This window comes from Microcebus murinus, chromosome 12 (genome assembly GCF_040939455.1).
Source record: "Microcebus murinus isolate Inina chromosome 12, M.murinus_Inina_mat1.0, whole genome shotgun sequence".
In the NCBI taxonomy this organism is placed as follows: Eukaryota; Metazoa; Chordata; class Mammalia; order Primates; family Cheirogaleidae; genus Microcebus; species Microcebus murinus.
Window position 1 is genome coordinate 10,161,953 of NC_134115.1, and position 15,692 is coordinate 10,177,644.

At 36.6% G+C, this 15,692-nt stretch overlaps 1 protein-coding gene across 4 annotated transcripts in view; it reads right to left on the reverse strand.

Moving 5' to 3' along the window:
* Nucleotides 1–2,012: 2,012 nt before the first annotated feature.
* Nucleotides 2,013–15,692, reverse strand: part of TUT7 (terminal uridylyl transferase 7) — a 64,178-nt gene continuing 50,498 nt past the window's right edge. For 3 of the 4 annotated variants that reach the window (XM_076008525.1, XM_076008523.1, XM_076008524.1), the window contains 3 exons: nt 13,706–13,782; nt 13,279–13,342; nt 2,013–3,023 (listed from right to left, as the gene is read on the reverse strand). In XM_076008525.1, the coding sequence (XP_075864640.1) occupies nt 2,956–3,023; nt 13,279–13,342; nt 13,706–13,782 (209 nt within the window). In that variant the 3' untranslated portion in view covers nt 2,013–2,955. The remainder of the gene's footprint in view (nt 3,024–13,278; nt 13,343–13,705; nt 13,783–15,692) is intronic. The other variant, XM_012736691.3, reaches the window with a different exon arrangement.

Consider the following 15,692-nt stretch of genomic DNA (forward strand, 5'->3'; position numbering starts at 1 on the left):
TTTAATACCCACTATTCAGTTTTTAACTTGGCTGTTTTGCACGTAAGCATCATGTCACATAATCTACTTGTCAGTGGATTAGGCATACCTAATGTCATTCGACACTGGCCAGGCCCCTGTGGTAAGTTGGTACACTGGAAAATTTTCATGATTATATAAGTATTAACAGTATGTGAGCTCCTTTATCTCAGAGCAGCAGCTGTCCTGTGGTGTCAAAATGAGGTGGGTGTGGGAAGTGTCCAAGGAGTTACAAACTGTAACCACTTTACATTTCCACTAATATGTGACAAAACTTACAATAAGGAAATGTTCAACACTATACTTCAGGGATTACTTTCACAGTTCTAGACATTTTAAAAAGTGCTTTCCTAGATAGACCTCACTTGACCCTCACAACTCTGTGGCGGTGCAGGAATGATTTCCATTTCATAGGAATGGTAACCAAACTGCCAGAGCTTAAGCTGGAAAACCAGCTAGACCAGACTTGCCCAAGTCTAGAATTCCACTCAGTGAAAAGTGTGTGAAGTTCTTGACTGCTGCTGTCCAAACACACCTGCTTCCAAAGAAAAAAGTATTGAGCACATCTTTACAGTTTCATGAGGGTTTGGTAAATTCTGTTTTAAGCACTTAAAATTTTGGATTTATAACACTGTGAGCCCTACTGACCTATCTATCCAGGATCTTTTCCAGGAAATATTTCTTTTTTTAAAAAATAGAAGCCATTCTAAATATATATCAAGGTGAAAAATAAATTGGAAGTTATCTAAGAATATTTTTTAGAACCTGCATGCTGATACTGCACACACTGAGGAAGAGTTTTGAAAACCATTGCACCACTGCTATAAAAAATGGATTTCATATATTTGTTTGCTCCTGAGAGAAGGTGACAAGGAGAACCTTGGTAATGGGGTACTTGTGAAGCCTGTGGAAACAGACCAGCTGCATTAGAAAGATAGCTAGGGAGGAATCCTTAACTCATTTTCTGGGGGTTCCCATATATATACATTGAAATAAATTTGATAATTTTCTCTTATTAAAAAGATAGCTAGGGAAATGGACTCGGCATGGAGCAGTGCACCAGGCTCCTAGCTGAGGCACTGAGATGGGAACATGAGCAACATCCAAGTAAAGAATTAAGGGTGGCTGAGTGTGGTGGCTCCCACCTGTAATCCCAGCACTTTGGGAGGCAGAAGTGGGAGGACTGCTTGAAGCCAGCAGTTCGAGACCAGCCCAGGCAATTTAGTAAGACTTGTCTCTACAAAAAATGAAAAAATTAGTTGGTTTAGGAATGAGGAAAAGGAAGGTGGGTGAGGTAAATTCAAGAAAATTAGAACTGCAATGACAAAACTCACATTAGAAACACAAAGCAGAAAAATAACACTAAAAGTCAAGCCAGTCATGTAGAGAGTAAACTTGGAGTTTTCCTAGCATGAAGAAAAGGGGAGACGACAGAGGTAGGAAAGTGTTTCTGAGAAAAAAAATTAAGAACATAAGATACTCTCTTAAAGCGAAAAAATGAAAAAACAAACAAAAAACACACAGGGAGATACACTGGATTTACTTTCATTTCAGACAAAAGTCACTGGAGAGACAGGTTTCTAGACTGAGGTAATTTTCTTTCTTAATTATAGGGATAAATTAAAAAAAAAAAAATAGAAGCACCCAGGCAGAAAAACAAAACCTATAAGGGAACAAAAATTAGCCTGGTTAGACTTCTCCCAGAAGATAATAGAACAGCATCAAGAGGCTTTTCAAAGGAAGCGTGACAAGAAGTGTAAGGCCAGTCGACTTGGATGATGTATTCCTGCCCTGCACTCTGTGCCCTTCACTTGTGCGTTCCCAGAGCCTGGCATGAAGCAGGTGTCAACAAACACCTGTGGTCGCAAGGGCACAAGTCAAAGGGAACTCTGTGTACACTCTGTTAGAGGAGCACATCTGCACTGTCCTTACTCCTTCATCTCTTTTCCTTATGAAATTGAGGGCTCTTTCACTAGAAAATAATGTGGATAAGATTACAGGTTGAAATTTTGATTTTATTTCAAAATGATAAATAAACCGAGGCATAGTTCTGACCATGTACTACTTCTGCAGGGCTTGTGAAGTTAGAGAAACAGTTCCATTGGGACTCCAGTCAGACCCAGAATGTCACCAACCACACTTGTGACTGGCAGAGATAGCCTCTTTGATCTTCAGGGATTTTTAAAAGTTCTCCATCCTAATTTCTGAATTATCATAAAAAGTAAAAAGCACTTTCATTTTGTCATTTTTTTCTTTGAAAATGTTTTTAGTGGCAAACAGGACTACTTCATTTTTATGAGCATAGTAGTTATATGTCAACTTATTTAAAATTAGAGAGGGAAAAACCCAGAGACCTCTGAGTGGCACTGCTCACCCACTGAAGGCCCACATGAATAGGTACTCATGTTCATGTTATCATTTCTACAAAGAGCAATAAAATAATGTTTGTAAATCAGAAGTACAGTAGTAGCAGTTCACACATATTTGATATGCTTTCACATAAGGATTCAGTAAACAACAATAAATATAAGTTCCCCTCTTCAAAACAAAAAAGGGATTTATAGGGGAAAAGGGGTTAATTTACTTGCGTTTATCAGCACACCATTTTTAATGTGCTTTGAAAGAATTAAAAACCATGAAGCTGTATTCATTGAATACTGGTCCATAGTTACATCTTTACTTTTAACCTGGCTTAAATACATACATCATGGCTTTCTATTAAAATCCTTAAATCTATGGTCATTTGTGATAGATAAGACTATTTAAAAATTTTTTTTCCTCATTAACAATTTCATTATATTAAAAAAAAATCTGACATTTCCCTTAAATGTTAAGTTGAAGCCTGATCTATGCTGCTGTGTCCTGTGAAATGAACCTAATTTTCCAAGTCAAAAGGAATGCCTGAGTGGCCACTTAGAATGCTGCATTTTCCTTCCCTCATGATTCCTGCTGGGTCCTCTTCGCTGAGGCTTTTCCCTGAGTCATATATTTACTGGAAAGGCTACCTGGAGGAGGGGAAGAAACAAAACCCAACATAAATGAAACAATCCTCACTTTATCACAAAAGCCATAAAATTATTTCTTATTGTTAGTCACAGAAACTTTTCACACTGGAATTGGTCATTTGTTTTGAATCAAGTAATTAGACCTAGATATACAAAAGTATATATGAACATGATCTATTAAACTTAGTCAAAATTCTTTCTAAATACAGACAAGTTTCTAGAGTGATATCATTTTAATACATTGGCATGCTCACTATTTGCACATTGGTGCAGAGGGCCAGATGAACCAAACTTTTCAAAAGTTCTTCTGGGCATAGATCAGTATCTTCATTTGCAACCCAACAGAATAGACTGCAAAGGATTCTCTGGCCAAAAATAAATATCTTGCTTCATTACTTTGCAAATATGAAGCTGTACATGGTAACATATTAATAACTTATTGATATTAAAGAAAAAATGGAAATTTAATATACTCACAGGTGAAGGACAAGAATGAGGATTACTAATTAAAACAATACCATAGAACAGTTACTAACTTTTGTTCTGGAGTATGAACAAATAGATCAATGAAACAGAAGAGAGCTGAGAAATTCTTAAGTGATTATATATAATAAAGTAGTATATGATGAAGGATGCATTTCAACCCAACAGGGGAAAGTATGAATTACTCAATTACTGATATTATGTCAAATAAGGAAATCTAGGGGGTGAAAGGAGTTGGTTTCCTTACTTACACCATACCCTTCTTCTCTAGTCATTTCAAGAATTGAAATTCTTGCATTGTAATTTTAAGAATTACAGAATTAATGTATGTATAAGAAAGTCAGGTTGGGTGTGGTGGCTCACGCTTATAATCCTAGAACTTTAGGAGGCTGAGGTGGGAGGATTGCTTGAGGCCAGGAGTTCAAGACCAGCCTGAGCAACATAGCAAAGAGACCAGTCTATTAAAAAAAAAAAAAAAATCAGCCCGGTATGGTGTTTCATGCCTGTAGGCCTAGCTACTTCAGAGGCTGAGGCAGGAGGATCTCTTGAGGCCAGGAGTTTGAAATTGCATTGAGCTATAATGCTGCTATTGCACTCCAGCCTAGGCAACAGAGTGAGACCCTGTCTACACACACACACACAAAGAGTACAAGTAGTAGTATTTATATAAATATGGGGTGGGGAACAGTTTTCTAAGCACACCACCAACCACCATCCCTAACGAACTTACAAGTCAACAGAGAAAAGATGAACAACAATAGATAACTGGGTAATGAAAAGGCAATATGTGAAAAAAAAAACTACATGACTATATGAAAAAAAATATTCAATATCAGTGGGTAATCAAAGAAATGTAAATTAAAACAAGATTATCAATTTTTGATTATCAAATTTCTTAGAGAAAGATGATCAGGAAGACAAGAACGTAGGTAGAAATTTTGCTAAATAAATATTCATAAAAACCTCTTAATAATTTAAAAATGTAAACAATTTAAATGTCTTAAACTTGTGATATGACTAGGTGTATTATGAACTATGCACATAATAGAATACTAGGTATACATAGAAGGATAATTAATATGAAAAAAATGAAGTTATGAAATTACATGAATATCATTTCCATAAACACCAAAAATTGAAAAGAAAAAAAAAAACCCCACCAATCATATATCATTGCCTCATTTATCTTATCTGTAAGATGAGGACAATAATACCTACTCCCCTTGTTATTGTGAAGGTTAAATGAATATACATACATAAAGCAAATGGAACAGTACCTGGCACATACAAAATCCTCAATAAATGTTAAATATTATTAATGCAAAAAAGACAGGAAAATGTTGCCTTCAAAAAGTAAACAGTAGCTAATGATAGAATGGAGGGAGTATAGATGGTTTTTATTTTCTTCATTTTGCTTAATTATACTTTCTAAATTGTCCAAAGCAAATATATTAAGTATGCAAATAAAAACATCCTCCCCAAAAGCATACTTTCAAAGCAAGGCATCTAGACAATCAACTTACAATGAAAAATATCAGCCAGGGAATTTAGTAATATTGGTCAGGAAGAAACAAAGCACTCTATTATTCCTACCACAGAGTGTCATTGTCTGTAGGTTTAGAGGTCTATCTTTGATATTCTGAACTGCACTAGGTATTGAGAGTAGGCTTTTCATTAGAGGGAAAACAGTTTAGATCACTACCTTATACTTTATACACACAGAAACTCCAGATGGATTAAAGGTCTAAAAAAACAAAGTTTAAAAACTGTTAGAAGAAAACAGAGATGGGTATCTTTATGACCTCAGGTTAGAGAAGAATTTCTTAAAGATGATCCTAAATCATGAACTGTATGACCATGAAAACAAATTGTGGAAAACCAATAATCTGATTATCTGAAAATTAAAAACTCTGGAGTGGCAAGAGACACAAAAAGTTGAAACACAAGATATACATACTGGAGGAAGATATTTGGAATGTATATAATAATAAAAGAGTAGTAGTCAGAATAAATGAAGAACCTTTACAAATTAATAGAAAATTTATATTTTCAAATTAATAGGGAAATGATAATTCAACAGGAAAATGGGCAAATGATTTGAATAGATAATTCAGAGAAGAGGAACTTGAAATGGCCAATAAAAAGGTCCTTAGCATTGCCAGAGTCAAGAAAATATACATAAGAACATCACAAAAGTAGTTTTCATTTATCAAATTTGGAAAAATAAAAATTTTGACAGTAATCAAGTATTTGTAAGGATATGCAGAAATATAAATAACCCACATACTACTGGTGGGAGTTATAATTGTTTCAGCCAGTAAGTGAGTAATTTCGATAAATATGCTCTCCCTATAGTACTGTTTACAACAGTAAAAAACCAGAAACAATCTAGGTGCTAATGAACTGGGTAATGGATACATAAAATATTCTGTATTCATACGATGGAAAACTGTAAAAAACAAAAAAAACAACAAAAAAACCCCCACTAAATCCACATATAGCAACATATAAAATTTTTATGATAATTTTGTTAACTAGATATGAAAAAACAGGTTGTAGAACATTTTTTTCTATTTTTCTTTCATTTTACTTTATATATTTTTATCCTTTTATTTTTTTATCACTATACTAACCAGGATTTTATTTTTAAAGACGACACGGGTTCTCATTATGTTTCCCAGGCTCAGTTATGGCGTCCTACATCCTTTAACTCCTTGGCTCAAAGCAATCCTCCTGCCTCAGCATCTTGAGTAGCTGGGACTTCAGTTATGTGCCACTGTACCCAGCTTGTAGAACATTCTTATTATGCACTATGATATGCCATTTAAACTTAAAAATTTACCAAGGATACATTTGCTAAGGGCTACATATGTAAGAGTTTTAAAAAGAACTGGAAGAGGGATGGGTAAAAAAAGAAAAAGATCTGCAAGGATACTTAAACTCATAATAATGGATACATCTAGGGCTAAGGAGGATATGACAGAGGAAGTGGGCCTGGGATGGTAGTCAAGGGCACTTCCATCACCTTAGTGATTGATCTAGTTTTTTAAAAAAAAGACTGAAAAACAATGCCAATTCTTTGGAAGATGAGTTATTGTATATCATTATTTGTACCTGTTTTTTTCCCCCCGAAATGTTACTCTAAGAATACAGTTGTATTAGTATATCATTTAAACATGTAATCTACTACATTAAAACTTTTTTTTATTATTCCTGTACATCATATAAAATATCTGCACGTAAAAAAACAAAGTACTAAAAATAAGAATAAACTTTTATATAATGCAGGGGAAGAATATAACATTTATAAAATTTTGTAAGCATGACTTGAATCCACTCCAAAGTTGGCTAGATCAAGCTATTAAAACAAATATACATCTATATGACAAACACATTTAAATGAGGTTAAAAGAATAATAAACTGGCTTTGGAGGTGGTAATGGATGATACAACATATCTGACAAAGCATGAATCAATTCTTATGTAGGACGCACTCCTAAAAACAGGTATGAATATTCTAATACAAAAATACCAAGACATAAATACAAATGAAAATAGGTAAGAAATGTTGGAGTTCAATGGGAATTGTGGAAATTCAAGCAGATTGGTAAAATAAAAAAAGACTATCCTAATGAAGTCAGGGTATGGGGAAACAGGTCAACATTGACTCTCTAGGATTGGTAATAATCACAATTTGGCATCACCATGAAAACGTACGTACTTTTTAACCTCTAATTTGTGTAAGTGGGGATTTATCCTGATGAAATAACTAGGCAAATACGCAAGCACTCATGATAGTGTTTTTTATATAAACAGTGGTCTTCAAACTCGGGTCCATGTGTCCCTGAGCCTACTTGACAGGGCATGCAGGCAAGGATAGTTTTAAGAGTCAGTTTTCAAATCCTCAACTTATATCTGTACTTCCTTAAAACTGATAAGTCTGTGAATTCCTCTGTGGTCAAAGCTTTGGGCTGGTTCTCAGCAATCACTCCACTTTTCCTTTCCAACTCCCTTTTAGCAATTATTCTTCTCCTACTTTACTAAAGCAAATCCAAACCACCCAAATCTTACTGTGGTGCATTGCCATGAGGTGAAAAAACCTGGGAAGGCAGGAGGCAAACAAAATGCTGATAGCTATGGTAAATGTGAATGCCTCTAATAAAAATGCAAATTTTTAGCTTTTGTAAAGTTACATTGATAGCTGATAATCATTATAAATAATTTTTGATGCTACATTGCTATGTGATTTTTGATCATGTAATTAAGCAATGAAAATAAATGAGTAGCACTATAATATGTCTTCTGTTGCCAAACTAATAATAAGGAACACTGTTTCACTCACCTAGCAAGAAATACTGATCCAAAGATACATAAATGGGGAGAAATTCCATCTCTCTCATCAAATGAAAGTAATTTCAGTAACTTAACATAAAAAGTAATTTTAATCAAAATTTATAATATTTGTTTGGATCAATTATATATACTAATAAATGTGAAAGCTCATTGTAGGAGAAATTTTATACATTGAGATTTAACAAAAAGCTTAAAACTCCAATGTATATAAATACTTTTATTGCTGATAAGTATGATAAACTTGAAAATATGTATAATACAAATAAATCATTTTATGATAAAATCCTGTAGAGGATGTACAAAAAAGGAATTCAAGGAGGAAAGGGAAATAATATAAAATTTCTGTCTGTTAAAGAGCTGTGAGTGAATAATGGTGGGTATGAAAAGGCAATGATACTTGTATTTCATTTAACACATTTAAAGCTGATTTAAAAATTTTATTTTAAAATGTCGATATTTATAGCACTCCCCCTCAAAATTACATGCTTGGCAATTATAGTGAAAAATTTAGATATCAACTTAAAAATGTACAAGATGATATATGAGCTTTCCAATATTTTGGGAGAGAGTAGGTAAGGAAAAAAGTTTTGAAGAGACTGATACACCAAATATTTGAAAACAGCCAGTCTATTAATAAGGAATGATTAGTAAACAATGTTATATCTGACAACAAAATCTTCCCATACTATTTTATTTTATTGCATTTTATTTTTTTTTGAGACAGAGTCTCACTCTGTTGCCCCAGCTAGGTGCCATGGCGTCAGCCTAGCTCATAGCAACCTCAAGCTCCTGGGCTCAAGCGATCCTTCTGCCTCAGCCTCCCAAGTAGCTGGGACTACAGGCATGCACCACCATGCCTGGCTAACTTTTTCTATTTTTGGTAGAGACGGGGGTCTCGCTCTGGCTCAGGTTGGTCTCGAACTCCTAAGCTCAGACGATCCACCCACCTCGGCCTCCCAGAATGCTAGGATTATAGGTGTGAACCACTGCGCCCGGCCCCCATACTATTTTAAAAAGTATTTCTATTATTCTAAATTTATCATAAAGATCACTGGTTTTCTGCTTTTGTTTTTTTAAATCAGAAGGCTTTAAAATTCTGATCAAAGTTTTTAAAGTATGCATCCTCATAAGGATGAAAAGATAACCACCAATCTCTTACAGCATTTCCAATTTTTAAGATTTCAAGCCAAGATCAATGGAATAAATGAAAAAACACAGGTTGTTTTGTCCTATAAATTAGAAGAAATAAATTATAGAAAGGTTGGAGACTTTCTGTTCACTACAATAACAAAGGGAAGTGATAATTTACTGAGTGATGTGTCTGTGTCTGCTGCTGTGTTGAGTGCTTTATCTGCAGGAAATCAATCCTACCAATAGTCCTGTGAGGTGTTAGCCCCAATTTACCAATAGGGAAACTGAGGCACAGAGAGGATAACTTGACAGAGGTCACACAACTAGTAAATGTTTGGGCTTGATTTCAAACCCAAGGGTCTAAAACCCACATTTTTTTTTTTGAGTCAGGGTCTCATTCCATTGCCAGGCTGGAGTGCAGGGGCATCATCATGGTTCACTGTAGCCTTGAACTCCTGGGCTCAAGGGATCCTCCTGCCTCAGGCTCCCAAGTAACTAGGACTAACAGGCATACACCACTCTGCCTGGTTAATTTTTTAAATTTTTGTAGAAATGGTGTCTGGCTGTGTTGCCCATGCTGGTCTTGAACTCCTAGTCTCAAGTGATCCTCCTACCTAGGCCCCCAAAGTGCTGGGATTACAGGTGTGAGCCACTGCGTCTGGCCAAAACTCATGTTCTTGACCATTCTCCCAGTTAGTCTTCTTTATTCCTTCAAAATGTGTTCACATTTAATCAATAAAACTTACTGAATATGTAAGGCACTGTGTTAGCTATGTGTATGTGGGGGAGGGAGGTAACAATGAAGAGCAAGGAAATCCTAGGAACTTTCTGTCCACTACTGTCTAGTTTGGGAGTTAAGAACTATATGCAGCCTAGTAGAAAGGCATGCAGGTAGGTATCACGAGGAAAGAACCTGAGTGCTTACTGTGGGTGGGTGCTTTTATCTTCTCTAGCACCCTGTAAGATAGGTGGTGTTACCACCAATTCAATGGAGTGGACAGCTGGTCCTCAGAGAAGCTAAACCTCTTGCCAAAGGTCAGGACAGCTAAAGTATGAGAGCAGGGGCTGTCTGTACCAGCATGCTTTCTTGGGAAACTGCTTGTGGGTCACAGACAGACTTAATACTATGGAAAGGAAGAGCTTTGGAGAAATCAATACTACTTACAGTTGAGATACTATTTCACACTTATAACAATGTAGGTGATTTGCATATATTTATCAAGGAAAAAATCTGTCAAAAATACTTACTTGAAGAGTTTAATTTATTGGACGGATTTTAACCACCTAGAAATGTTTTGTTTTTACTTGTATAAAGTAGCATAATTATTGTAATAAATTTTCTCTGTAGTAAATCTTTAACTGAGAAGATAATTACAGAAATCCTATCTTACTGTCTATCTTACTGTCAATTGGTAATGCCAAGCATCCCTATTTCTTCCACTTTAAAACAAATTATAAAATTACAGTAAAATTCTGCTTTCCAATGTGTGAAGTCTCCAGCAGGAAGAATGCTGGGGCCTGCAGGCATGGCAGTACCCTGCAGAGGTAAGGACACATCAATGGAATTGGCACCACAAGCTTTTTGCTGCTCTCACACGTGCAGGTGCTGGTCTAAGTGCTTTTACATGAATTTCTCAACATCACTGCCAGTCAGGTATTATTATCATCCCCTGTTTACAGGTGGGAAAACTGAGGCATGTGGAAGATAAGGAGATCATTCAAGATCACAAAGCTAGAAGTCACAGCCATGTAATCTGACTGCAGGAAACCATGTTCTTAAACAATATTATACTTTATATGCTTGACAAAATGAACATCTTGACCAAAGAAGGATCAGTATTTTTCCTATATAAAATGTTTTGAAAATATCTGAAGGCTGAAGCTTATAAAAATAACATTCTTTTGGTTTGTCTACACAAATCATTCTTTTGGTTTGTCTTCACATATGTGAACCTCAAAATCTCAGAGGAGCTATGGGGGAAAAGAATTCCACCAACATGGGATGGGTTGGAGTGTTTCCCACGTACTTCATCTCTTGGACTCACTCTCAGAGTCAACTTGGGTGTGATCTAGGGCATCAATCTCCTCACCTACCTTTCAGGGTTGCTCTCAGTATCACTCAGCTCACCCCACAGCAGGCCCATTCTCATTTCACTTTTATTTGATGTAGGGGTTTTTCCCAATAGAACTATTGTTTTTTATTTCTTTCTTTTCTGAGACAGGGTCTCGCTCTGTTGCCCAGGCTAGAGTGCAGTGGCATCATCAAAGCTCACTGCAACCTCAAACTCCTGGTCTCAAGCAATCCTCCTGCCTCAGCCTCCTAAGCAGCTGGAACTACAGGCTCACACCACCATGCTCACCTAATTTTTCTATTTTTTGTAGAGACAGGGTCTTGCCATTGCTCTGGCTGGTCTCAAATTCCTGACCTCAAATGATCCTCCCACCTCGGCCTTCCAAAGTACTAGGATTACAGGCGTGAGACATTGTGCCCACCAAACTCTTATTAAGTCCATGCATTCTACTGAGAATAATTACAAACCTTCCCAGGACACAGTTGCTCTAATGTTTTCTCATAGAGCCTACTTATCTGCCTATTTACCTTTCTTTTATATTTTGATTATAAAGAGATCTGATCCCATTTCAAATGTTTTCCTCAATTATTAAAAAAACCCAAAAGATTGTAAAATACACACATCAAAAAAACAAATGCCTAGTTCTATTTAGATCATTTTGTACTTGAGATAATTCATCTTGCTATTGACAGATACTTAGTCAATAATTCCATTAATTTTTCTCCTGTTAATAACATTCAAAGTACAGTTACGTTCTTTGTGGACATGGAGGGGGCCTGCAAGGGACTCGGCCATCTGCAGGTTTGGTATGGGGGTATTTTGGAACCAATCCCCAGAAGATACGATGGACTTTAGAGACAACCCCCATTGACTACTTTGTCTTGGTCTCCTTTGTTTATCTTCCTGGAGTCTCTAAATTGGCTGCTCAACATCTCTAGTCAGGTATCCAAAAGGTATCATAAACTTACATGTCTAAAATAGAAGTCTACTTCTGCTCCAAACCTATTTTCTGAGTCTTCCCCTGCACAGTAAATTCAACCCCCATTTTCCAGTGTTTAGGCTAAAAATTGGACTGTCATCTCTGAATCACTTTTCTCTCATAATATACCCTCTAATCCATCAACAAATCTTGTTGGTGCTACGTTCAAAACATCCAGAATATGACCAGTCATCTCTCTCTCCTGAACTACTGTGGTAGCCTCCTAGTTGTTATTCTAAGTCTCCACTCTTGTCCCTGCACAACAGTCGTTAAGTCTTTTAAAATAACATCACTCCTTGGCTTACAACCCCGTAACAGTCTCATCTGATTTAGAGAAAAACACTCCAGTGGCTACGTTGCTGAAGACAGTCACAATTCAGACCCATTTGCTCTGTGACCTCACCTCCTACTGGTCACCTGCTGGCCTGCTCCACTCCTGGCACACTGCCTCAGCGATGCTGCAGGACAAGAGCTGTTTTCAGCTCTGCATTTAACGGTCCAGTGCCAATTTCCCCGACTTGCCCTTTTCTTTCATTTGATTCTTTGCTTAAATGTTACTTTATCAGAGAGGCTGCCTCCTTATCCAACACTCTTTCCCTTTTCCTGCATTGTATTTCTTCTTAGCATCTGCCACCACGTGAAATATTATTATTTACGCATTTCCTCATTGTCTATATCTTCTGACCAGAATGTGGAGTCAATGAGAGAAGGGGCTTTGCTTGCTCACTGAGGTATCTTTAGTGTTGAAGCCAGTGCCCTGCACTTAGGAAGGGAAGGGGAGGATTAATAAATACTTGCTGAAGGAATGAGTAAATGGCGTAGCTGAGGTGAGGAGTGGGGTTCAGGCTAACAATTACTTTCTTTCCTTATTTTGGTGCGTAGCAAATAATCCCCACAAGGAGAAAACACTGCTGTTAAGACAGCAGCAATTTCAAAGCAGAAACAAAAAGCACAGGGGAGGAACGAATAATTGAAGACTATGGTTACTACTCAGGGGTGGCATAAGAATCACCAGGAACGTTTACAAAATACACAGGCCCAGGTGTAACCATTGGAGAATCAGATTTAGGAAATGAAGGTGGAGGCCAGGAAACTGTATTTTTAAAAGTTACCCAAGTGATTCTGATGTCCATCCCTGTTAAAACTACTTATTCAAAGAAGAGTGCAAAAGGCACGTGGTAAAGTATGCAGTAAATAAAATAACACACATTTGGTTTTTTTTTTTAAACCCACATACCTGACTGGGGACTCAAAAAAACTGTTGTATTTTGTTTCTTTTTGTCTTCATGTAAAAGCACTGCCTAAAAAATGAAATACACTGGCTTACAAAATCGAAAGGAATAGCATCTGAAACAGCCTTAAAACCAAAACTGTATCCAAGGAGAGCTGAAGTTAGTCGTGTGGGTAGCGGAATTTTGCAAGTTAACTGAAAAGCAAGACATGTAAGCTGGAATATTTAAACAAGGCCCTGCTACCCAGTGCCCAGCCAGGCTCACCACGCACCGCAGGTGAGCGGCTCAGAGAAGGAGTGCTGAGGGTTAGTCAGAAGGAAGGAGGGCCCAGGGCACCTCGCCCGGGACCTGGCACACAGGGGCGAGCACTCAGTAAGTGTCTCTTGAATAGAGATGACAGAGGCTTCCTTCTCAGTTTTGTGCTAGGTTTACCTGAACAAATGTACCAGTTGGTCTCAGAGGGCTAGGTGAAGAAGGGGATCCAAACACATAATCTGCTTTAGTCATACCTAAAAAAGAAATCAGCACTTTTTGTTCCTACTTTCAATTAAAAGCAGTAGCTCTGTTTTCAAACTTTCACAGAAAGATTTTTTGTTGGTATGACAGAAGCACCACTCAGGACGTTGTACAAACACAAAATTAATATATTTGAAGGAATGAGAGGTAGGACCATAACTTTTAGACAGGAAGAAGCTGATTGTGTTCAATTGCTACTGAAGGAAATTCACCATACGCTATCCCTACTCCTTGCTTCTGATTTCACTTTTATAACGTCATGACTACTCACTTCCATGTGTGAGTATTGCATTCTGCAGAAACCACATTCCTAGATGTGTGCTTGACCTTAGGCAAGCTGATAATCCCCCTGCCGCCAGGGTATGGGCCCCCATCTTTGATTTGCTGTTGCACCCTCGGACTGCCAGAATCACTGCTCTGTTTGGAGAGCTTCACTAGTAAACAACTTAAAACTTATTACTAGCTGGAACAAAGAAATCCATCAAAGCTGGGGCAACTTCACCATTTTGTTGTATCTAAGAGGAACACAATAATAATCTGTTTCATGCTATTAGTAAACACAGACCTTGAGTTCTTATGAAGGGCAGCCTACAAAAAAATTTTGGTAAAACGATTTAAATTGTATCTACACTATTTACACTTTCCTTATCTGTAAACTGGGGATATTAATACCATCACATTTAACAGAGCTGTTGTGAAAATTAAATGAGATTATCCATGTAAAGTACTTAAAATAGTGCCTGACACATAGTAAAGGCTTAATGAATGTTAGCAATTATTATCACTTTAATTTCACTTAAACACATTTTCCTCTTATCACCATAAAAGAAAATCATTTTATTCTGGTGTATGTCCCATGTGAGCTAGCCAAAGCTGTTTCGCCCATAAACATTTAAGTCCTATTTTAAAAATAATAGATAAAAATGTAAAAAATATTTTCTTTTTGTATAAAGCTGCTAAAAAAACCCTAAGAATGTAGAATTAGAGGACCTGAATTGTAATAAAAAAAAAACAAAACAAAAAACCCTAAGAATGGGCAATCTAAAAATCTTCTGTCTTGAAATAGATAATACATTATTTGGCTGAATATGATAAAATAAAATGGAAGAAAGGTATTGTTGTTTCAAGAACTATAAATACTGGAGTATTTTATGGAACTTGCAAAGCAGCACCGACTTTTTTAAATGCTATTCCCAAACACATACACCCTAAAGATAGCAACAGGGTTAACTATTTCAATTAGAAAAAGAAAAAATTACTCCCCAGGGTTTCTTTTCTATGCTTATAAAATTCCATCCACTTGCACAAATTTATTCTGAGAAACAAAGTGAGAATGTATAAATTGCTTTGTACATTATAGCTTATTATACACACAAAAGGTACCCTTACACATAATAGACTCTTAAAAAGGTGCCCACAAGAGACACTTCACCCATTTAGAAAAAATGGCCAATTCACAACCAACAATTCAAGGGGGCAAGATTTGTGCATGATTTTGAACTACTGATAATATATATATTTTCCTCTTCATAAGAATAATCATGCTTACTTGTAGAAAATGAAAATAAAATCTAAAGAAAAAATCCTCCGTAATTCCCCTCTGCAGATATAACCAGTGTTAACCATGCAGCATACTTCCTTCTATTCCCTTTCCCATACGCATGCCTGTGTGCATACAGACAAAACTGCGAGTGGCTCACTGTGACCCTGCAAACACAGTCTAGTGTCCTCAGATACCCTGGGCCACTGCCTTCCCCCATTGGCTGGCCAGTGACTTGATTTCAAAAGTGCACATACTGAGTAGCAAAGCTTAAGCTGTAGCTCGTGTTCTGGTCACTGAAGCTACATTGTTCAGGTACAAGGGATGATTAGACTTTCATTTCCTTGATAATCTTAGAAAAGC